The sequence below is a fragment of the Culex pipiens genome, chromosome 1 (assembly GCF_016801865.2).
Source record: "Culex pipiens pallens isolate TS chromosome 1, TS_CPP_V2, whole genome shotgun sequence".
In the NCBI taxonomy this organism is placed as follows: domain Eukaryota; kingdom Metazoa; phylum Arthropoda; class Insecta; order Diptera; family Culicidae; genus Culex; species Culex pipiens.
The window spans coordinates 112,459,855-112,485,574 of NC_068937.1; the positions used below are offsets into that span (position 1 = coordinate 112,459,855).

At 38.4% G+C, this 25,720-nt stretch overlaps 1 protein-coding gene across 3 annotated transcripts in view; it reads left to right on the forward strand.

Annotated features, from left to right (window-relative positions):
- The window catches only part of LOC120432503 (C-1-tetrahydrofolate synthase, cytoplasmic), a 231,747-nt gene that overhangs the window by 119,124 nt on the left and 86,903 nt on the right, over nucleotides 1–25,720 (forward strand). For all 3 annotated transcript variants that reach the window (XM_039597716.2, XM_039597715.2, XM_052710624.1), the window contains 3 exons: nucleotides 3,186–3,367; nucleotides 11,363–11,553; nucleotides 19,482–19,596. In XM_039597716.2, coding sequence (XP_039453650.1) covers nucleotides 3,186–3,367; nucleotides 11,363–11,553; nucleotides 19,482–19,596 — 488 coding nt within the window. The remainder of the gene's footprint in view (nucleotides 1–3,185; nucleotides 3,368–11,362; nucleotides 11,554–19,481; nucleotides 19,597–25,720) is intronic.

Sequence of the window (25,720 nt, forward strand, 5' to 3'; positions counted from 1 at the left end):
CAGATATTTCAATGAAAATGATTTCCGGGTCCATCATGCGACCCATTGTTAGTAAGATAATCGAAAGACCTTTCAAATGAGCCTAAACATCGAAGAACTGATATCCCTATCAAAAGTTATTAGCACTTAAGTGTTATTTATACACTTTTTGAAGCCGGATTTCAGATATTGTGATAGAAATATTGTCTGAATCTTCCATGCGAACTATCGTTGAATAGGTTTTTTTATCAGACCTTGCCGATGAGCAAGAAATATTGAAGGTCTGCGAACCCTATCAAAAGAAATGAGTAATAAAATTGATTTGTTAAACATGTTAAGGGGGAATGTTGCTATTTTTACTGAATGCATTAACTTTATAAATGTGAGGAAGGCACCAACCACCTAATTAAGTAACGTTTTTAGTAGTAGTTTATGCAACAAGTTGTAAAAAGAAGATTTTTTCAGCACATGTCGTACATTTATCCAAAGAGGTTCACCGAGTTGGATAAATACGAAATGTGCTGAAAAAATCAAGGTTTGCAACGAGTTCCATACAACATTTTTTGCATTTCTGAAAAACACCCATTCAGTGAAATTATAAGTCGAATGTTCATGTATTTTGTCAATAAATCGTTTAAATCAAAAAAATGTTGAAAAGTATTACATCCATTTCAGTGCTGAAAAGTAGAACTGTTCAGCATTTGTTTTGAAATGTGTTTCTATTCGATCTGTTATTTTTAGTAGATAAAAGTAGGCTGTTTCGTCACGCGAGAATGACAGGAAAAGTAGAAAGTTTCAAGACGGAATTGCAAAAGGATATTTTGAAACATTCCTCAATTTCAAAAGCATCTTATAAAAATAATAAAACTTCCTTCAGCTGCTATGATAGTTTACTGGCTCACCGCAATAACCCCGTTTTAACACTATTATTACTGTACTGCCTGAATATATATTTTGCAGTTCTCCTATTCTTAGAGTTTGCTTTGCCCAACCAGGTGAAAACGAACAAACGTTAAACCAAAAGCTGAGCTGACAATTTATTTCCTCGCACACACACACACACCCACACACAAACTAACCCGTGTCTGTGCAAATTTACGACTCGAGTGACACTTCTCCACGTGGCATAATTTGTGTCACACATTTTATTTCATTTTAGTGCTGGGGTTTTTTTTTCTATCCAGCTTTGATTCTACCTGAATCTTGGGATTTTTCCTTCTCTCCGTTCCGAAAAGAGGACCGTAATCTGCTTTCCCACCGGGATAACCGGAGCCCGTGCGAAGTCGCGGTGGTTTTCTTTCGAAAAGTACGGGGGGAGGGGGGAGAACGAGGCAGGCTTTTAAGATTTATTTCCGCTGGGAATGTGGTGGCTCCACATGGGACAACCCGGCCGCAGATGGCGTCTTTCGATGAACTCTCTTAACAAGCCTGACAGATGATACGATTGCGTCGGTTGTACTGGCAGCACCTTCCTGAACCTTTGTACACAAGCGGATTAGCCGCGGTGTTTGACATTCATTTGCCGAAAGAAGCTGGTGTCAATTGCTACATGCTACTGTATCACAGTAAAATATTTTTGTGTAAAATCGCATGCAAAAGCACATGCACATCACCTTTGTGAGCATTAGCTTGTAACATTGTATGAAAAAACATTTACACGAAAAGCGTGTACGGAAGGAAGAAAATGTTGCTCGATCCAAAAATAACCACACTCTGGTGAGAGTCATATCCAGATTACCAAGTCCGGGCCCCAACCATCTCGGTTATCTCGCCGCTGTGAAATTTGCCGGATCAACATTGATGTAGCTGTAAGTACGCTATACATCGTATACAGTTAATACAGTATACAACGTACAGGAAAAGTACTGGTAAATCGGCTTTACTTTTCAAAATTTTAACATGCTCAAACTATATTTGTACGTTAAATGTATCATCACTAAAGTAGCTCATATTGTTTTTAAGAAAAAAAAATCAATGTTTATATTTAGTTAACTGTTTATAAACTTTTTAACAAAATATATATATAAATTTTATGGTAAAATTGTTAAAAAGTCGGAATTTTGCCAGAAATTTGTTAAAACTAGTTCTGCTTAAAACATTTCCGATTTATATTGCTTTTTATACTGAATTCGAAGCACGAATCAAAAGTTATCATATCTTACCGAAAATTTGTTAAACTGAGATTGCTTATAAATTTGGAGATATTTTTTTTTAATTGTGTATCAAAAACACATATATCCAAAGAATCCGAAACTGCATTCCGTTTTCCGCTTCAAAATCATGTTCATTGAGTAAATCATGACACTTAGAGAAGTTTAAAATAACGACTTTCATGAACATTTTCTCAACTATAGTTAACTAACTTTAAAAACTTTTCAAAATTTTATGAAAAGTTCTTCTTGAGGTACTTTGAACACTTCTCTTCCACGGTCAGTATGATTCTAAACCATTCCGAATGTATTTTAATTGCACTCTTCATTTTGCGGAAAAATCGCAAACATATCAAAGTCGGTACTTCCGTTACAAAATTAAAAAAAAAACAACAAATTTCAAGGCCTACTATGCTCTAACGCAACGGAGTTGAAAATTGATGGTTTAGTAAATCATTTGCTATGTAATACAGGGCTTTCCAACAAAAAAAATGTGATATCTCAAGAAATAATTAATTTACGCTGAAGTTTTGATGGAATTAAATGTGAGGGCAAAATTTTCATGTCTGTCAACACTGTACGAAAAATTTGGAGTACGCCATTCGAATCTAGGTCAAAAAATCTTCATATTTGCATACCCGAAAAATGACTTTTTGTTAGCTTTTCTCTTGGCAAAATGCATTTTAAAAATAAGGGTTTTCAAAAATCTCAGAAAAAAGTGGTGGATCAAATGTCACCAAACTTGGGATTCTTTGTTTTTGGGCAAAAAGCAACCCCCATGCCAAATATGAGCAGATTTGGCGAAGGTCGATGTTGGACGCGTGGTCCTTTGGGAATGACCCATATCTCAAAATGTTGAGGTGTGAATGTAACGGGCATATGAAATACTTATCAAATTCACCCAAGTAAGATTTAAAAAGTAGCACGGTGCAAATTGGGGCATTTTTGCTCTATTTTTTATAGTTTTGTTTCGTTCTAGGTGACAGCATCAAAGTTATAGCAAACTAAAGATTTAAAAGTATATAAATAAACAAAATCTTACTTTTCCTTTCCCAGAATCGGCGAAAACGGCGACTGGGACCAGGTGGAGCCAATCTTCACCAAGGGCAGCCAGTCGTCGCACCAGGTGACCGGCCTCGTCCCGTTCACCGTGTACAGCTTCCGGGTGGTGGCCGTCAACGAGCACGGCCACAGCTCACCCTCGAAGGAGTCCTACTACTTCGTGACGCTGCGGGAAGGTAAGTCGCCTCGCCGCGGAAATTCATTATCACACTGCACCAAAGTCTCGGAATCGGTGGTGGAACAAACAAAGCTCAACAGACGTTAAATAATTGCACAAAAGTTATAGTTAGCGCAAATATTTGCTTAAGGGAAGGGCGAAATCGAGCAAATTCGGTGCAACAGCAGCCGTGGGTCACGGTCTGTGACTCCCGCCGCAAAGACGCGCGACGGCGATACGTTATCCTGGGGGGGCCGACTGTTGACTCTGGGTGGGCAGGTCCTGGGTGTTAGGCACACGTGAGCTAACTTCTTCTGAAACGGTTGACGGTTTTATTTTTCTCTTTTTATACTGCGGAACACTATGGTGTGAGGTCACGGCTGAGGTGTACGGTTCACGCTGTGGTTATAGACTTATGGGCAAGAATGATTAAGTAATTAATTGAATTTTGATTATGCTGTCTTGACTCAAATTTTATACAAGTTTGTACAAACTTTAATTTCTGTCAATTTTAAAATGGAAACACGTCCAATCTGGCACCCCTGCCCGTGCCGGCCCTCCCAACTCCAAATCTCTTGCAGTTCGCCGTGTCTCTCGTTCAAACAAGATAAACGTTTGCCGAAGGTGTGCACGTGGCGGTCTGAGAGGGGCCAGACGTTTGTACAAGCCCCGGCGGAGAAGAAAAAAATATATATATATCCAAGGACCATAATAAAACACCGTAACACGACTCGCGCGATGCAGCGGTCCCAGCAATTGTTTTAAATGCTAGTTCAAGCGTGTACTCGCTTCCAGTCTACCGGAGCAACCCAAGGCGAGAAGGGCTCGTCCCGATATGCACCTCACCCGCGTCGTTCCCGCCATCCAGAAACCATTAGAAGCTGGTTGAAGAATTTCAAGGAATTTTGATTGTATAAATTTCCTCCCCTCGGTGGTGGTGGTGGTGGTGGTGGCTCCTTCGTCCTCGATGACCTGGAAAGAAGGGAAGGGCAGGTTAAGGGGGAAGAAACTTTTTGTACAGAGTTTTTTTTTTGTGTGTTCCTTTGTCCTCGAGCTCCCCAGGACCCGGCGTTATCGGAAGCTATAACTTCTTCCGCAACTTGAGAGCAGCCAGGAGTCAAGTAGATGAGCGACTTTGGCACACCAGACGGAACGGTTCTCTCCCTCTCTACCATCTCTCGTTTAGTCCCGAGACACCGCACAATTGTTACACAAAATTTGCCTGTTGGACCGGTGCCAAGCTCTGTCCCAGGAGATCCAATTAAGAGGTTCCTCAAGAATTTGGCACGTTCCACCCTGGAAGGACCTGGAAGCAGCAGTACCTTCTATTGTGTTGAATTATAATTCGTAGGTCCACCGTGCCACGTTCTATTGTTTTCCGTGCCGATGATTTTGATGGCCGAACGAATCACCAGCGTCATTTTCGTGTAGCCAACAGAACCGGACTTTCAATTTTTTTGCCCAGGATTCCAAATAAGAAAAATTTTCTTTAAAATAAAACCATAGAAATTTTCATAAAACATGTTAAATAAATTTAGGTTGATTTAAAAAAAACATCTGTAATTTTTAATTAAATATTGTTGGTTGGTAATAGAGCCATTCCAGCTCAAATCAGGTATTTTTCTGGAACTTTTGTACCCGACTCTCTCCGATTTCAATGAAACTTTGTCGACATGTTATACTAGGCCTAGTACTCGTACTCGAAAATAACATTTTAGAAGGGCGTAAGTTATTTCAATATTTATGTATTTTGCAATTTAAAAATTACTGTATCTTGACCCGGGCAGACGGTAAAAACAAAATTAATAATATTTCAAATCCTGTTAAAATAACAAAAAGTATTATTATTTTATCCTGAAGTTCAACTTCAAGAATAAAAAATAATAACAGTTTCTGATAAAATAACAAAATTTGGTATTGAAGTAATATTACATTGAAAATGTTTACTAACACGCTAATAAGAGGAAATGTTATACATTTCAAAAACTCTCCTTATAACAAAATTTGTTATTCGTTCGTTATACTGACTTAGAAATAAAATACCATAAACCACACAAATGGACTTTGTTTAAAATGGTTAGAACTATGGGATAATTTTGACCAATTTCGTCAGGGTCATTATTCTGGTCATGAAATGGGGTCCTAAAAAGTTGAAATTTTGAAAGGTGATTCTTTTAATTATTTGATATACCCCCTAAGGGACTTTGCTAAAATTGGCTAGAACTATGGGATAATTTTGACCAATTTCGTCGGGGTCATTATTTTGGCCATGAAATGGGGTCCTTAAGCTAAAATTATTCTGAAAAGTTGAAATTTTGAAAGTTGATTTTTTTAATTATTTGATACTTTGTTTAAAATGGTTAGAACTATGCGATAGTTTTGACCAATTTCGTCGGGGTCATTATTTTGGCCATGAAATGGGGTCCTTAAGCTAAAATTATTCCAAAAAGTTGAAATTTTGAAAGCTGATATTTTTAAATATCCCGAGCAGACGGAAATAACGTGGGAATAACATTTTTTGATATTTGAAAATACTAGGCCAATAATATTTTATGTTATTTATAACAAGATTTGTTATTCGTCGTTATGATTTTTTCGCTATTGGATTGTTATTGTAATAACAGATCAATAACATTTTTAGTTATTCTTCGAACAAATCTTTGTTATTATTTTTTGCTATTTTAACAACTAATCCTATCATCCCAATAACAGTTTGAGGTATGCTTCCATAACAAAAAATGTTATTCCAAAGTTGTTTTGGCTTTCAATCAATATCAGTCCAATAACAGATTTTGTTATGATAACATAAAATATAATTGAACTCTTATGCAAAAATGAATTTTTCAAGAAGAATCCATAACAATTTCTGTTATTTTAACAGTATTTGTTATTGAAATGGCATGAATTTTGTTATTACCGTCTGCCCGGGATTTGATATACCCCCTAAGGGACTTTGTTAAAATTGGCTAGAACTATGGGATAATTTTGACCCATTTTGACAGGGTCATTATTTTTGCCATGAAATGGAGCCCTTAAGCTAAAATTATTCTGAAAAGTTGAAATTTTGAAAGTTGATTTTTTTAATTATTTGATTTTGTTTAAAATGGTTAGAACTATGCGATAATTTTGACCAATTTCGTCGGGGTCATTATTTTGGCCATGAAATTGGGTCCTTAAGCTAAAATTTTTCCAAAAAGTTGAAATTTTGAAAGTTTTTTTTTTATTTATATTTATTCAAATTTCTTTTCCATGTACATTCATTCAGTTAAAATATTATTGAGTGTCCAATCACAAACGATGACTTTTCACCTCAATTTTAAATACTAGCAACTTTCATTTATTCATGAAATATTGTAGCTTTCGCTATTCAGTGATTTCAAATGTAGGAGGTCCTACATGTACAAAAGGGAAAAGGGATACCTTAAAACTAACTTATAAACTATATAAAGAGCGGATCAATGCAGCTGAAGACTGCAATGATTTTTGTCGAAATGCATCAATTATCTTATTGGACATAACATCCAAAGTGTCAACTTCGGCTAATTGATGAAGTTTACTGGTGCTGAACCAGGGAGGAAGTTTCAGAATCATTTTCAGAATTTTGTTCTGAATCCTCTGAAGTTTTTTCTTCCTGGTTAAGCAACAGCTTGTCCAGATCGGCACAGCATAAAGCATGGCAGGTCTGAAAATTTGTTTATAAATTAACAGTTTATTCTTGAGACAAAGTCTAGAATTCCTGTTTATAAGTGGATACAAACATTTAATATATTTGTTACATTTAACCTGGATACTTTCAATGTGATCCTTGTAAGTAAGGTTTTTGTCAAAACCAAGTCCAAGATATTTCACTTGATCCTCCCACTTTAAATTTACCTCATTCATCTTTATAATGTGATGACTTTTTGGTTTAAGAAAATCAGCCCTTGGTTTGTGAGGGAAAATAATAAGTTGAGTTTTTGCAGCATTTGGAGTAATTTTCCATTCTTTCAAATAAGAATTGAAAATATCCAAGCTTTTTTGTAATCTTCTTGTGATGACACGAAGGCTTCTACCTTTGGCGGAGATGCTTGTGTCATCAGCAAAAAGTGATTTCTGACATCCTGGGGGCAAATCAGGCAAGTCAGAAGTAAAAATATTGTATAAAATTGGACCCAAAATGCTTCCTTGAGGGACGCCAGCACGTACAGGTAGTTGATCAGATTTGCTATTCTGATAACATACCTGCAGAGTACGATCCGTCAAATAATTTTGAATAATTTTCACGATATAAATCGGAAAATTAAACCTTTTCAATTTCGCAATCAAACCTTTATGCCAAACACTGTCAAATGCTTTTTCTATGTCTAGAAGAGCAGCGCCAGTAGAATAGCCCTCAGATTTGTTGCTTCGAATTAAATTTGAAACTCTCAACAACTGATGAGTAGTTGAATGCCCAAGGCGAAATCCAAACTGCTCATCAGCGAAAATTAAATTTTCATTAATGTGCGTCATCATTCTATTAAGAATTATTCTTTCGAATAATTTACTAATAGATGAAAGCAAACTAATGGGCCGATAGCTTGAGGCTTCAGCAGGATTTTTATCCGGTTTCAAAATCGGAATTACTTTGGCATTTTTCCAACTACTGGGAAAATATGCCAAATCAAAACATTTGTTGAAAATTTTGACCAAGCAACTTAAAGTTGCTTCTGGTAATTTTTTAATTAAAATGTAAAAAATGCCATCCTCACCAGGGGCTTTCATGTTTTTAAATTTTTTGATAATAGATTTTATTTCATTCAGATCCGTATTAAAAACTTCATCTGATGAAAATTCTTGTTCAACAATATTCTGAAATTCTATTGAAATTTGATTTTCAATAGGACTCAAAACATTCAAGTTGAAATTATGAGCACTCTCAAACTGCTGAGCAAGTTTTTGAGCTTTTTCCCCATTAGTTAATAGAATATTATCACCATCTTTTAAAGAAGGGATGGGTTTTTGAGGTTTCTTAAGAACCTTTGAAAGTTTCCAAAAAGGTTTGGAATAAGGTTTAATTTGTTCGACATCTCTTGCGAACTTTTCATTTCGCAGGAGAGTGAATCTGTGGTCAATAACCTTTTGCAAATCTTTTTGAATTCGCTTCAGTGCAGGATCACGAGAACGTTGATACTGTCTTCGGCGAACATTTTTCAGACGAATCAGAAGCTGAAGATCGTCATCAATAATGGGAGAATCAAATTTGACTTGAACTTTAGGAATAGCAATATTCCTAGCATCAAATTTTGAAAGTTGATTTTTTTAATTATTTGATATACCCCTCAAGGGATTTTACTAAAATTGGCTAGATCTATGAAATAATTTTGACCAATTTTATCGGGGTCATTTATTTCACCATAAAATGGGGTTTCAAGCTAAAATTAATCCGATAAAATTAACTTTTGAGAATTAATTTTTTTAAATTTTGTTTTATTCCCTAATGGAATTGATTTATTTATTGAGAATTTTTGATGTGTAAATAACAAAAACTGTTATTATTTTCACAGAGCCAGGAAGTCGGAGCTGACGTTGAAGTTCGAGCTGGAGTGAGACCTCGGAGTCTACATCGGATTCAGCAAATTTTCAGCAACTTTTACTTGGAGTCGGAATCTGTGAATTCGGGTATTTTTAGAGAGCTGAAGTCGTCGTTGACGTCATATCCTGCATCCAGAGTTGGAGTTGTCTTTAAAGTATGGATTCAAAGTCGCTTGGAGGTACCCGACTCTGCAGCCCTGACTAGTACAGAGGAGTTATGGCAACTGCAGGTTTATTTGCAAATTACAAATAAACCAAAACAATAACTTTTTTTTTGTTATGGAGACATACCAGTTCAATAACATTTTTTGTTATTATGCTGCTCCACCTCTCCGCACAAAATAACAAATCTTGTTATTCCTTCATGATTCCTTCTGTGTTATTGGTTTGTTATTGCAATAACAACATAATAACAGTTTAAGTTATTCTTCGAACAAATCTTTGTTATTGATTTTTGTTATTTTAACAACTAATTCGATCATCCCAATAACATATTTCGATCTTCTCACAATATCAAAAACTGACCTTCCCAAGTTATTTCCGTCTGCTCGGGGAAGCCGTTGCTTCGTATCAAAAAGTGGTCAAAGACAAACTTGTAAGAAATTGGACGGGCTTTCTGAAAAAAATACACTGAAACAAAAATACACGCCACTTCTATGTGATTTTTCAGTTTTTAAGTTTAAAAGTTAAATTTGATGGTGATGTCACGATTTTTTTTTCGCTCAAAATTTTTGAGAAAATAACCCACTATGTTAAAATCATTTTGGTGATAGCTGACTCCCAAGCTTTGTCGAATATCAGTCAATCAATGTTAGTGACCGATCCCTTTTCAAGCCTTGATTGGCACTGTTCATCTTTTTTTCATCAAATTTGACCATCCATCGGAAACAGACTAGAAACATATTTTGTATTTAAAATTTAGCCATTTGCATACGGTTTATTTAAATATTGCGTAACACAATATTTGGCAATCTCCTTCCGTTCTCAACATATCAAACATGCAATACAATTTTAATTAAAATTTATGTATCGTAACACACTCGTCAAAATGGTACGATCAGTTCAGTTTTTATCGATTTCATAATTTATCTGCAGTTTTTTTTTTTTTTTTGCAAATCCACGGTCCGTCTCTGTCCGCGTATTCCCTCCTGGTTCCGGGTTGGCAAGCTGTCTGGGCTGGCAGGAAGGCATGCAGACAGGAGCCCCGTGCCGGCAACATTGTACTCATATTGTGGTGGCCGCCACACGCCATGTCAGAAACTGGTGGGAATTTTTATGTCCCCAACAGCCCGAAGAGCCAAACCATGGCGCGCACACACACACACCGAGCCATACACAAATTGAAATTATGTTAATTTAATTCAACGCCGTTTCATGATAGTAATTATACAATTTTCTTATCATGGCAGCAGTGCCTTTTAAGGAGAAACGTGAACTGTTGCGTGAGGCCGTAGCGCGACATGCGGAACAACACCATTGATGGCGACAATAACAATAACTTGTTATCATGTCATAAAGTGTCGCGCTGTTGTTGTTGTTGTTTTTCCGTTGTGTTTTTCTACTGCCAATGTTGTTGTTTCAGGCTAGCGATACACGCTTTTTATGGATCTGCGCTTGGTGAGATAGGATGTGGTTGGCAATGTTTTGGTAATTTTTAGCGTGGAAAACAGCGAGGTTAAAACTGATAGCAGGCCCTGCTTTTGGGAGGCTGTTGTTGTTTTTTGAACGATAATTTGTGATCATATTTCTAGAAAGTTGGAGAAAAATAAAGCTCTGTTCAGAGCAAAAACACCTGGGTAAACACGGGCGCGCACAGCAGCAACCAACTGGAAGTTGTCAAAATATCACCCTTCAGAAACACGTTGACATAACGATTCGGTAAATTCGATGCCATAGGGCTAAATTTGGTATGCAAGAAACCAAAAATTAAAAAAAATAATTGATTTATTATCGTTTTTTGGATTTTAAAAACAAATTTTTAAAGCAACACTGAGGTCCTAAAATTCAATTTAAATTGCTGCTATTATTGATCCTAACGATAATAAGGTTATTCTTCTGAGGTCATACCCTTTGTACGACCACAATTTTAAAAACTTACTTCGCGGCCCTTCATGACAGTAAAGTTTCTACGAGACAACTCTTTCCAAGGGGATTTTAGTTGTCGGCGCCACTAAAGAGATATCTTTAAAAGTATAGTAGCTGCCCATTTTCTTGAAAGAACAAAACTAATCGTTTAGGACTGCACAGCAACCAAAGAATTTGTTGTCTTCTTATTACAAAATTGTCAAACTTACGGACCCAATCCTGAAACAATCAGATTATAAAAACAGTCAAACTTGTATTCTTTTTCACATGTATTTCTGAACCCTTCAGAAATGTTGGTGTAACCTGTGTGTCTGTTTTTATCGAAACCGTTAATTAACTGCATTTATCTCTCTCTCCAATTTCACCCTCTCGGCAGCCCCCACCGGCAAACCGGTAACGACGATCGCCCACAACACTTCCGCCACGTCGGTGTACGTCTCGTGGAAATCGCCGCCACCGGAGACGATATTCGGCGAGTTCCTCGGCTACCGGATCACGTACCGCACGCGGGACAAAAACCCCGAGGACGACGCCCAGGAGATCTACATCCGTGACAGCACTGTCGAGGTGGGTTTTTATTCTTCTTCTAGATACCAAGATGACAAAGCCTTTCAGTCAGCACAGACAAAAACAGCCATTCCCAAAGGGATGAATATTGATAAACATCTCCCGTTGTCACCGGGTCCCCGGGCGTCATCGGACCGGAATGATGTCTCTGTTTGTGTCCGGGTGCGTCACACACACACACGCACATATTGTACGGTCTTATTCTGTTACCACAGTCGTGTCGAACTTGTGTTGTTTCAAAACAACTATCTGTGTGATGTTGACAGCTGTCAATGCAAAACCCACACGGCGTCAACAGAGCACGCCGTCGACAAAATACTCATCAATCTTGCCGTTCCTGCCAGCTCGGCATGGCACGGCACGTTGACGGACAAACAGAGAGTGGATCTGCTGCTGCCTTCTTTTTGCAACAGCCAGAAAGACGAATGCGAATGCATTTGTGCTCGTGTTTGTTTATCTTTACGGTCCGGTAGAGCACTTAAAACAATCACAGACGAATGATGTCGGCTAATGTTGGCCATAAATAAACATATCATTGTGTTCAGTGTGTTTGGACTTCTTCGGCCACCCTTCAGGAACGCCTTCGGGCCGTAGATTGTTTCAAGTTGAGCACGTGCTCAAGCTTCAGCGAACTGATTTGTTTCTCAAATTTTCTTTTGAAATCAACACAACGTTAAAGTTGTTCTTCCAAAATCCATCATCCGAAACGCTCATCAAGATCGAAAGTCATTTCCAACTGCCCGGTATTGACCGGTACTACCGATGTTGATGAATATATTTAAACTGCACTTAATTCGATTCGTGACCCACCGAAATCATTCATAATTGAGCACAAATGAGGGGAAATTGGATTCTGCGAGGACCACCAACGCAGGGCCTGACATCTGTCTCTGTGAAAGCAGGTTATAAATGAATCGAAATGATGGGTCCAGCTGGTAAACGGATCGGCGTAATTTGTTTACAAAGTTCCGTAATTGATGTGAAATTCGCTGGGTTGAAGCATTCTTGGAATTGTTGCGCTGCAAAATCAGTAGTGAAATTTATTTGTGTTTACTCGTGACCCACATTAAAAGTCATAGGGTTTTCGTCACAAACAAGCATACTTTAAATGTGTAAGTGAGACGTTTTCTTTTTAGATGGCTGCTACGAGTAAACTTTTTTCAGACCACGCGTTTCCATGGAATTCCTCTAAACAAGTCATTCCAATGGAGACGCATGGTTTGATTGTAAAATAATCAGAAATCGCGTTTCTCCATTTTTGACGTTTGTACGTAAGAAACATTTTTTAACTAATCCAGCAAGCCTTGAAGTTGAAAAAGCTTCTAGAATCTTAACATGACATGTTTACTGCCCACCATTGAAAAAACGGCTAATATCCACTTTTGGCATAAACGAGATATTAGCACCAGGTGATAGAGGATGTTCCAGCGCATCTTCCAGACCTTGAATTTCACTGAAATAGTGTATAGACTTGGCTGCCGATGCGAAAAACCAAACGGCTAATATGCCACTCTTATGGGAAATTGCATTGACGGAGATTTGGTGACAAACACTAAAACGCGTTTTTCTCGGAATGCTTGATGTGGCATAATAGCCGAATTTTCAATTATGGGCAGTTTAACTCTAGTGCCCTTTTTGAATAGGTCCTATCCACAAATGAATCTTATTGAACACAACCTGTATTTTTTCAGGTGCGGGTAACTCTGCAGATTTCTCTAATTACAATAATACCTTTTTTTAAATTTTAAATAATGTGAAAATCAATCAATTATTGTGAATCATTATTTCGTCCATACTTGTCTCTTTACATTTTGGGCAATCGTTCATGCAAATCGGCTATAAAAGTATTCAAAAATCAGTATTTTGAGAACGGATTAACTGATCGAATTGGTGTCTTGGGAAAAGGACTTTAAAATCTAAAAAAAAATATCCATTTTTGAAAAGGACTTGTCACATAAAAAATTAATTGCGCAAAATAACCACTTTGGAAAATGATCGGTTTAGGATATGTTTCACATGAAAAAATGCTTCTATTGAGCTATGGCACAAGTTGATCGAAATTCATTTGGCAGTACAGTACAGACTCGATAATTCAAAAGCCCTTGCAATTTCACTTCGGATAGTCAAAACTTCGGATAATCGAATCACGATTTTTTTTTTTTTCGTTGGCTTATTTTTTATTAGTGAGCTTTAACAATTCTAACGTGATTTAGAATTTTTTTAATCCAACATGGGGACCAAAATGGCGGTGATGAAATATTAAGAAAATGCATTTCTTCCGTTTACTTCGCAACCAACCATTCAAATTTGACTAGTATGGGGTCGCAAAACTCGATTTTAATGTTAAAAGTAAGAAAATAAAAAGCACGAACAAGTTTTTTTGTTCGTGATTTGATTATCCCAAGTCCCATACAAACCTTCTGATAATCGAACCTCGGAGAATCGAACCTTCGGATAATCGAGGCTTCGGATAATCGAGTCTGGACTGTATTGGGATTTTCCATAAACCACGTGAAAACTTTTTTGGAAATAAAGAGCGAGTTTTTCATCAATGTGTAACAGGTCGTATCGAGATGCTCCGATTTGGATGAAACTTTCAGCGTGTGTGTGTCTATACCAACAAGGTATTTTTAAGCATTTCAAAATGTGCCACAGACATCCAGGATTAATTGATTTTACTCATAGCTTTTGCAAAATACTGGTAAAAATTAATTATTTTAAAACCTTAATATCTTTTTGCAATAGCCAATACAAGTCAAAAGTTAGAGAATTTAAGCCTACGGTATTAACTTCTTGGCCAATCGCAGTTTTTCTCATAGTTTTTCGATGACAAACATTTTACAACGTTAGTTTTTACCCTGTAGGCTTCCATAGCGGCACTTTTTTATGTTTTCGGCTCTAACTTCAATGCCCGTTTTACTCCACTTCCCTTTGTCGTTGAAGGCTCATATTTAGCATGAGTTCATCTCATGTATAGCCAAACAAACGCTGAAGGTTTCATCCCAATCGGAGCACCTCGATACGAGCTCTAGAACAAACCGAGCAATGTTTACAAAAACTGCCTCTTAATTTAAAAAAAAAATCGAAAATAGTTTTCCGCGTAAATATTATTATTATTATTATTTTATTCTTCCACACAGTAAAATAAGCAAAATAAGTAGTCATAAGTAAAAGACCTGGGTGTAAAATAAATTTTACTAAATGTTATGTAACATTACACCCTAAAATATGTAGTCTATCCATTCTTCAGCGGTCTGATGGGCGAGTGGGCTAAGGTGCCAAGCACTTTATTGTTGGTGCTTGGTTTAAATGAATTCCGTCGGTTGCAACTTTTTTGTGTTTAGGCTCCCATAGTGGCAAAAATTTTACATGCAGTGTGTGATATTTAGTAACCTTTTACACGCACGTAATATGCATACTTTGGCATGCGATTTTACCATGGAATTTTTTGCTGTCTACATCTTAGCTGAAGACTCCAAATCGATCAGATTTTTTTTAATGATACAGATTTAAAAATGGATTTAAAAAACTACACCCAAAACTGGCAGCGCTAGTCCGAGAGAATGATTGTCTCGAGTCGAGAGAATACTGGTACCATTCACGGACGCAGAGAACACAGCTCGAGATGGGCGATAGAACTATTCTCTCGAGGTTCATTTGCAAAAAAAGTTCATCCGTCAAACAAAAAACCAAAAGTGTCGACAACGGGAATCGAACCAGAGACCTTTGATAAATTTTGATTTATTGATTCAACTAACGAATGAACTCATTTGTTATGATGGTGTGAGTTGGTACCATTATTCTATCGATTTTGGCACTGAGCCCTCAATAAATTTTGAGAGAACGATTATCTCGACTCTGAATTTTGGGTGTATGGGTGATACAAATTAACATGTGTTGGATTTCAATGCATGCAAAATGTTTGTACTGTGATTTCCTTCAGTTTCAAGGTAACGCTAATTACGTTGCAAAAATTACAAAAATGTTAAGGCATGCTAACTTGGGCTAGTATTTTTTGCAGTTGGTAATTTCTGGTCCACCATCAAAATCACCTTTTCTTTTGGGAATTTTGCAAAAAAAAACACATATATATACAAAAGTTTACTAAATAGATTACAGTAATATAAGCATGACAAAAATGTTTTGAGTCTTAAAAGAAAGTACACATTCTGTTTGACAGTCCGTTCTATAAATCACAGTTGATTAATCATAAACATTGTTGGAATTGGTAACCCAAATAACTGCTCTAGCACATATTATAAAAACTAAGTTGTCCAATTGAGAGGAAGCCATTCGCAAATCTGCACCTAAATGACCTCGCGAGAGCTCATCTAATCCGTAATGAATGTCAAACGCGTCGTCGCTTGCCCCCGCAATCAGTGGCTATAAAATTAATTAATCAATAATTTATTCGTTTAATAGAAATTTTGAAGTAATTAATTTATACCTCAGTGCGCACGACTGTGTATGTGCCCAAAGTCCAAAACACTACCCAACTGAGTGTTGACGCACTTGCATACAAACACACAAACACAAACACGTATCTAGATTGCAGTGACACTCACACCTCCGTCACGTCGCCCTGATTCATGAAATCGCAGTCATTATGATAATGGGGTCATAGAATATTCAGGCGCGCGGAACCGTTGACCGCCGACGCCATTAAATTGATCAACTGTTAATGCGGTGCACCGGCCAATCTCGGTCAAGCCGACGACGCCGACGCGGGTCTGCCTGCCTGCACTCAATTTCGATAATTTGTCAGCATATTTGCCAAAAATCAGCGAATTTAGAGAGGCCGAAGCGTGCGGCTAAATGGCTGACTGGCCACACAGATGTGATTAATTGTGGTCAAATTAGCCTAAAAATCAGAAGAGCAAACGCCACGCAGAAACACGTTCCAAGCGTTGCGCAAAACATTTGCTTTTCAATAACATGCTGCTTGTTCTTTCACATAGGAAAATTCTTGATATAATTTCGGAATTAGATAATGATGAATTCCAGTCACTTTTATTTATTCAAGCGGTTCATAAAAATGTTTAAAAACTAATCGAACACCTATCTTCGTCATATGAAGAGTTTGATGCTCGATTAAAGCTCCAAAAATACTATTTATTTTGTTTATAAACTCACCAGCAACAGCACCGCCTCAAGTAAGCACGCAAATTTATGCCACTTACTGGCCAAAAAGATCAAATGTAATGCACTTTTGATCATAATTTCTATTTTGCGAGACCATTTCTCAATATTTTGGTATCAGAGGTTAACTACTTAACAAAAGTCACCATCAATATCTTTCACAATCGCTTAAGATATAAAATTGCTTCCAACTACCGACAACTCTTGCTTTTGCACATTAGTTAATCACTCACTTGAAAAATAATCCCGAAACATGTAAATAATTAGCAAGCGCCATAAAAAAAAACAAACGCGCCAAGTCTTTTGACGTTTGAATTTTGACGACCCTTTCCAATCGAAGGCTGAAGAAAACCGAGCGAGAAGCGAAGGCAAATAAAGAACAAAGGGTGGCCACCAACACCACTACCCAATGAGAATTTTGGCTCGAGCCTCGAGTCGCCTGTTGGAGTGCACCAGTGATGCCAGGAATTTTTCTCTATAAATGGTACTTTTCGTGAGTGTGCACTTAAAATTTCATCAATTTTGAAAACACTAAGCAGACCCAAAATAGCACTGGAAGAAAAAAAGAACTAAGCTGAAAATGGGAAAATGGGCGTAGCCCAATGCACTCGACTGATTGGAATGCATTTGGGAAATATTTTTTTTAAGTGCTTGTAAAAGGAATAGAATAACTTTTGATAAGAGTGAAAATAAACAGAAATGTTCACAAAAAGTTGCTCTACTCGTTGGTGTACTTGGTATTAGTAAATTTCAAGGAACACTCCAGATTATCCAGCATCATTCAAACACGATCACTCATTAGGCTTAAAATGGGTATATTTCGCCTATTTGTAATCAGGAGATTTTTTTTTGAATTTTGACTTTGACTTTGCAACCTTTGAGTCTCGCCAGAAAAATCAAACCGTCAAAATCCGATTCCCTCTTGATAGCCTATACCGAAGAGGATACTTTTAATCCCTCAGTGTTTATTAAAACTAACAAATCCAGCCTTCAATTAAACTTTGCTCTCAACACCACTATAATTCGATAAGTAGCAGCTGGGTTTAGCTGTTTTTACACCCTCCCCTATGTTACGTTCACCCCCCGTTTTAAGGCTCTGATGAGGTTGGTTTTCCAAGCAAAACAAGGGGAAAGCGAGCAAAACTTTCCCAACATAAACAATCCCTGCAGCATAATGGGAAAGTCAGGGGTGAGGGGAGCAAACTCGAGTGAAAACTAGCAAAACTTTTGTAAACAAAAACATACATCATGGCGGTGGTTTCAGTGAAAGTGTGAGTGTGTGGGTTAGTGTAGGTAATAGAAAGGGAAAACTTTCAAGCCCTGGAGCACGGTCCCCAAGATACCAGGCCCGGGTGGTCCGTCCCCGTAGGCAAATAGATCTGACCTTTTCCCCTTGGTTACGTTCGGGCTAGGGGTTAGTGAAAAGGCACCTAGCGCAGCACGGACTCTCCCCCGGACCGCCGTAATTACCCCATCAACAATAACATAACATGCGAAATTAGCACCGGAAAAGCAGAGTGGATTTCAACTGGGGACAGGGTGGCGGCATTTTTTGTTTTGAGTTTTTTTTTCTTATGCCAATTTTAGTATTTCTGAATATAATATAATCGATAGCGAAATTGAAAGAGTAGCCAATTATGCTGAAAATATTTGATTGTTGATTATAAACGCATCTTCCCCTTAAAATTGCTCAAACTGTATAGGGACTGTCACTCCAAACGCATTTGTTCAAAAGTGATTGTTGGCCAAAATTATTTGGCAACACTTCCAATGGAATTTTAACCGATGGCATGGCATTTTAAAATGTATTTTAAGGGCTATACATTTTGAAAAATATTGACAACGGCCGAGCAAATAAATTTGACTTTTTTTTAAATATAAATAAATAATTACTCATGTAAATTTATACAGTTTTACAGTCAAAATTGAAAAAAATACCTAGTTATATTATATAAACTAAAAATTTACGAATTACGACCATTAAATATGAAGTTGGTTTCACTTCAATATTATTATTTTTTTAATCTAATTCTGAGTCGCCACCCTACCTCCTTAACCGGGCCAGGCAATCTGCGGTAATTATGATTTAAATTTGTACCTCTTTCCTGATGATGAGATCCCGGACCCAGACCATCTGCCACCGCCAACGAACGGTACAACTCCATGTCCATTACAAAACCAGGCTGTAATCTCACACATGAATATTGCTTTAACTTTTTCTTTGTTGAACATGTGTGTCTGTGTGTGTGTTCATACGAGGGTCTCAGATTCCAAATAGTTGGGTTTCTGGCAGTGCACAGCTCCCAAAATGGGGCTCAAAGTAGAAAGTCTTGTACCCACATAAAGTTTTCCCATCTGGCGGTTCGGGTGGTGGTGGTGTACTCCCCGGAAACTTGCTAGTCGGTTCCACGAGACAACCAGGTACTGCTGCCTTAAAATTTGCCTTAATTTCTGCCCAGATTTATGCCTCGTTGGTAATAAAACAGCGTCACCGCTCCAGGGCTAGCAGATTAATTTTAAGCGATATTTATGCTGCTCTTCTACTCTTCGAGACAGCAGCCTTAAGAGAGAAAAGCATAAATTTTCTCACGTCTCGAAAAAAAAAGTCTGAAAGAAGCCTCCGCCGCCGGAACGGAACTTTGATAACGCCCCAGACGCCTCTTAATCCGTCCGCTTTTTTGGAGCCTGGGCGCGCGAAAAGCTCATAAAAAGTGCCGCCAACCCACTCATTTTTGGGATTATTTATTGATAATTCGTCTCGCGTTTTTTTCTTCCCTGTTCCATTTCAGAGCCACGAGATACATAACCTTGAAACATACACCCAGTACCTGGTGTCGATCCAGGTGTTCAACCCGGAGGGGCTCGGGCCGCCGACGACGGTGCTGGTCATGACCGACGAGGGCGGTAAGTGGCGGGGGTTTGTTTACGTTATTTGAGGTTATGCAGTCCGATTTGCAGCTAGTTTTGTGATCATATTTCTTGAAAGCTAAGAAAAACCTAAGAGGAAGAGGTGCCAATGAGCTTCTTGTTTTTCTTTTCCACCTCTTTTTTTTGACAACATTGTGCCCTATCAAACATTTCGACGGGGTAGTGCGAAGAGGGATACCGAGTTGCCAGAAAGTGTCATTCTGTTGCATCCTACTGCTTGTAGCGCACGCGTTTGTTTTGATTGGAGTGTGTGGTTTTGATTTTCAATTTTTTTGTATTTTTAACATGAAGTGTACGGTTGTTGGGTGTGGGAGGACACAAGCTGAGGAAGCAGTTCCGGCGAGAGCGCCAGCCAAAAATCATCGGATCTTCGCCAGTTTCCAGAATGGTAAGTGCGTGGGTGACGAAAACCGTTCCGGGTTCTGAATACAGAAGACATTTTGCTGAAGATTTTGTTTTTTGATTTTGTTTTTTTCTAGCGATGGTCGCACAGGAAGACTGCGTGGAAACACGCGTGGCATTTCCAAAGGAGGATGCGCTTTGGAACTTCCAAGTTGGAATTGATCAAACCGGTCGTCGATCAGGAGTTAAACTATTACAGCTTCCGGCAGCTGAGGGCCAAGAAGATAATCCCGAAAAAGGAGACTGCTAGCATATCCTAGACGAGCTGGTGCATACTCGGGTGCATCCGACCATGAGCTGATTGCTTAAAATAATAATAATTTAAAACTGAAAAACCCCAAGCTTTTTTCTTTATTTAACTTTAGTACTAAATGTTCATTACTCTTCATAAAAAAGGTTTACTTTTTACTCAAAAGTCGATACTTTTACTGTAACAGTAGTTTTCCAACGAAAAAGTACTGTGGCATTAAAAGTAGGTGTACTTTTGATCCAAACATTTTATACTTTCTACTGAAATTCTCTAATACGTAGTTTTATCTCAACCCACAAAGCTTTCGGCCCAACAGTAGTTTTTCTTTGTGTGTACGAGTTTTGGCAATATGGGTATCAAAATTCATGGTTTTTGACACTGGACATGAAAATTGCCATTGCCTTTCGATAATGAATCTGACATCCAGAATAAAATCGAACGTGAAGCAGAGGTACTTCCGAACATCTTCCACTGCGGTAAATTAAAAAAAACCCTGATGGGAAGATTCATCCGCCTACGATTGAAGACATATCATCCACGAAAATTGAGAAAAATGAAGTTTGACAGCAGGAGTATGTATGTTTGATCTTCGTTTGAGTTGACTGATTTTGTTGTTATCACTTTTTTATTTTAAACGGTTTTTGCTACTGATTAAACATGAATTAAAACATTACTTGAAATAAAACTTTCATTTAATTATTTGAAACATAAAATTCTATCCATTCTGACAACACTGCCAAACGCGATGGATGATGCCCTGTTGTAGTTTTTTGTCTACGGTGTCGACTGAGCATCTGTCAAATTTCGCTGGTTCCTGAGCTGGTTTCAAAACAGTTAGCGAGTCGGCATCTCTTCCTCTTAGAGAAAAACACACTTTTCCTGACCTGACACTGCACGTTGACAACGAATGACAACGCGGAAGCAACTGACAGGACAGCCCTTCAGAATTGTGATTCAAAAAGTGACATCTCGTGCGCGCTTATTTGAGATCAGTAATTTCAAGGGAATGATGGAACGAGAGAAATCACAAATCCACATAAATAATTTCCAAAGGAATGGTGGAAAGAGAGGAACCACAAATCCGTATAAATAATTTCAAGATTTTTCAGGTGTAAACCGAAAACGCGATCAAAAATTAAAGTGGAAGAATAAGGCTTTTAACTGCTAATTTAATTGTCGGTGAACAGGATGCCGCACTGTTCAATCATTTTCTGAAGTCCATTCAATTTTGCAGTCCAAACCCAGTCATTGAATTGGAAAAATAAAATCTTTTTCAAATTTTCTTTTGTTGATTTGTGTGCACCTACGTCGAAGACCAAGATTGTTTACTTTTTGCTCTTTGGTCTGACAGTCTTGGTCTGACAGATTTGGCCTGTCAGTTTTATCTTGGATTTTGGTCTGGTCTAGGCGAGGGATAGGACACAGCACCTTCCTGATAATTTCAAGATTGTTCAGGTGTAAACCGAAAACGCGATAAAAAAAATGCAAGTGGACGAATAAGGCTCTTAACTGCTCATTCAATTGTCGGTGTACAGGACGCCACATTGTTAAATCATTTTCTGGCGAACATTTAATTTTGCAGCCCAAAACCAGTTATTGAATTGAAAAAAATTAAATTCTTTTTCAAATTTTCTTTTCTTGATTTGTGTGCACCTATGCCGAAGACCAAGATTGTTTACTTTTTACTCTGACAGTCTTGGTCTGACAGCTTTATCATGGATTTGGTCTGGTCTAGGCGAGGGATAGGACAAAGCACCCTCTTGGCGAACACGGGAGTTAAAGATTCAACAATGACAGAACGCGTTAAACGGAACTTTGGCATTTTTTTTTTTTTTTTTGCAAAAGTAGTCAACCATAAACTCAATTATCGCGCTTTGCTGAAGTCTGCTTTTCGGGTCAATGGAAGTGCATTTTTCCCCCACCCGAAAACGGCAAATGAAATATGCACGTGAAAGCTTTTTAATGGGCACAGCCTCGCATCGGTTAGATTACTTTTCCGAATTTTCACCGAGGCAAATGTGGTAACTGACAGGCAGGCGGTCACTGCGTGTTTGCACTCGTGCGAAACCGTTATCGTTGGTTTGACAGTTGTTGGGTACACGGTAAAAAAAAATACGAAAGAAATTTGGCAAATTAGAAAACTCAATAAAGCTTGTTTCACCGGAGTGTCTCAATTTACAGTCGAGGAATTTATATTTGTACTGTGTACGTTGGAGCGATGCGATCTAATTAGGTTGTCATTTTTTCCTTAGGTTTAGCTTCAGCTTTCAGTTCAATGTGGCTGCGTGACTCTGCCCGGCCGCGATGTGGAATAGAATCCCTTTTACCCAGAGTTTAATTAGTTTTCGATAGCACACAAACGATAGATAGCGGGTGTAAGGGCGACAGCGTGTCAGTCGAGTTGTTTTCCGATGCATTAGTTGGTTATTCACTAGTTCGGTTTTATGTCAGTTTTAATCAGAGACTAGTGCCGACTGTCAGTTATGTGTGATGGTGAGAGTTTCGTCCGTTATTTAGCATGTAATATTCTGATGAACATCACAAAATAAATCTTTCAGAGTTCAGTAAAATTGAGGAATAAATTAAATTTTCCTTTAAAAAATAATAATTGTCGAAGAAAACCGATGGTCCTAATTTTTATTTCAACGATCACTCAATCAAATCTCTTGAATCGTCAACCAGTAACCAATCTTGAGCGACCACAATGCCAAAGCACGTTTATATGTTGCTAACGAAAATCTCAACCCTTTACAGTGCAAAGCTCCTCAAAGTACACCCGTATTGCAAGTTCGTCTGTGTTGACACATGAAAGATAAGGGTTATTAGGGCAACAAAATCGATTTCTACCAGATAAAACGCAAGCCAAACCCTCATCCCAGTGCAAAAACCTCCCTGGCTGACGGTTCAAAAGTTGCTCGCTCATATAAATCCACTTTTACACTTTAGAAGCACCACGCCACCCAAACTCTGGAAATGTGCTGGGGGTTTGCCCCCCGAAACATTGTTTTATTCATTGCAGACTTCCTCGTTTGCGCTCCCGGGGATAAGGGATAACCTCCTTTAATTACATTAGGTGCCCCCCTCCCCCTCCTTGGCGCTTGAATTCAAGATGGCTGCTAGACTGATTCAGCGTAACCATCTCTGAAGAGCTGTACTCACCTTGCATGCAAGCAATCGTTTCTGAAGGGTTGGCGTTTGACATTTAAGTCAGTCCAATAAGTTGTTATTGTTCAAGCGGCACAATTTCCAAGCTTTCAAGAAATATGATCACAAATTCTCACCACACCTTGAACCAGTCTACCGGGAGGAGGAGCACCATCGACAACTGTAGAACCGGTTGAACCCGCCACCACCGCGGTGGTTCCGTCAACTTTATCTCCCGGCTTCGCTTCGTCAAACCATTAATCCTTTCGTTGGTTCTCGGCTGAACCAACCTCGACGACGACGACGACGACGACAACGACGATGAGGGATCGGTTGGGTTTCCAATTCCGGGGGATTAGTTGGGTTACGCCGAACCGGCCAAAACTTTGTCCAAACACTTGGTCCGCAACGGACCGGCACGGGTTGGCCGTTGATGGATTCAAAGTGAAAAGTTTTAGCCCAGCGAGAGCTGCTAATTTCCTGTTCCGACGTGTGAGTACTTTGAGAGATTGATTTTGGCAGAGCAGAGGGGAGTGTGCGCTTTGAAAAGTGCTGTTTGATATTCCACGTGGAAACGGAGTTCAAGGTAAACAAAGACTTAAAAGTCAGAAGTTCGTGGAACCACACAAGCTGCTCCCTTCGGAATCGTTTTCTCAACGTGTGACTTCGACACAATTTAGCCAAATCACACAAACGCACTTAACTCCTGAACTTAATTAATCCGGACGCCAAACTGGGCCGGCAGGGGTCATCCCATAAACAAAGGCTTGCCACACACTACGGTTGGTTTGAAGTGCCCCGCCTTTGCCATAAACCGATTCTCATCTCAGGCCTACATCTCCTACCCCCTTTCAACAACAACAACAAAAAAATGCCTTTACAGCACACTTGGCTGTCATTTCTCCGGAACCATCGTGTGGTGCTGGTGGTAGTCCGCAACCACATTAAAATAAATATTTAACGGATGGACACGGTGTGACTCTTGGCCTGCGGCTGGCTGACAGCCGGCCGGTGCGTTGGCGAATAAAACTGGAACCATAGCCTGGAAATAAAAACAGACACCTACCTACAAAAGTACGGAGACGGCGAGTACCCGCGTGTATCCTTGATTCAATTTTGTTCGCTCAATGTTTGTTTTTTTTTTCGTCTGGCAAATTACTGTGAACCTTACTTTTTTGTACTCTGAGGTGTTGTAGAATAAACATTGATCAGATCACCTAATGAGATGATGGATCAACATTCAACTGAAGAAAATAAAAAAATCAAACCAGCCACATTACAGATCCACAGGACTTTTGTGGTTGCAAGTTTCTGCTCGAACTTAGGAACCTGTTACCCCAGGGTTCGAACTGACGACCTTTGGATTGCGAGCTTGCTGCTCACTGAACAATAGTATTTTTAAAATAATATTAAGAATTGTGAAAGTAAATTTATTTTTACAACAATATCTAAATTATGTATGGACAATTTAATATTTAATGTTCGATAGATGCTCATGCTGTAAAAAAAAGAAAATTTGATTTATTTTAGAGAAAAAATCAAATGAGTTTCGGAGATTGTGATGGCTCATTACGAAATATTGCTAACTAATCCGAGATATATACTAAAATGAATTTGTATTATAATTATTGTATGCTTGTTTAATTTAGGTTACAAGATTTTTAATTATTCCAATTTTTTTAAGTTTCCATTTGATAATTCTTATCAGGTAGATTTGGGCGTTTATTTTCAATTTTTATGATAAAATCATTAAGTTCTTACAACTTTTCCCCCAAGTTATTTATATGGAAATTGTATTACGAGGTTTAAACTATGTATTCAGTTTCACAAGAACAGTAACACGCCAAAATAAGACCAGTCAGCCCACTTCACAAGCCCAACCCAACCACTACTGGCTGGTATAAGCTCACCACAACCGGCTAAAGAAGCTTTCGCGGAAAGTCATAAATCGACAAAAATATTTTTTGCTTTCACCATCTTTCTTTTTTCGGCCCATATTTCACAAGACTGCTGGATGAATGAAAAGAAAAAAAAAGCTATTTTTTCTCACATATCCTCAACCACCAAAAGGTTAGCGAAATGAATAAAACAATCGACGCGCCCTCTTCCACCACGTCACACCTCCGCGACCGTTAGGGGCCCTTCAGAAACGCGCCCCCGCAAGACTTGGCCGCGTTCATATTTTCCCAACCTAACACCGTAAGCCGATATGTTCTGACCGAGACTTGTGTTGTTTCTGAAGGGGGGGACACCGCATGCAGTGACTGACGCCCTTTGGGAAAGCCTCACCTCCCCATTGCCGCC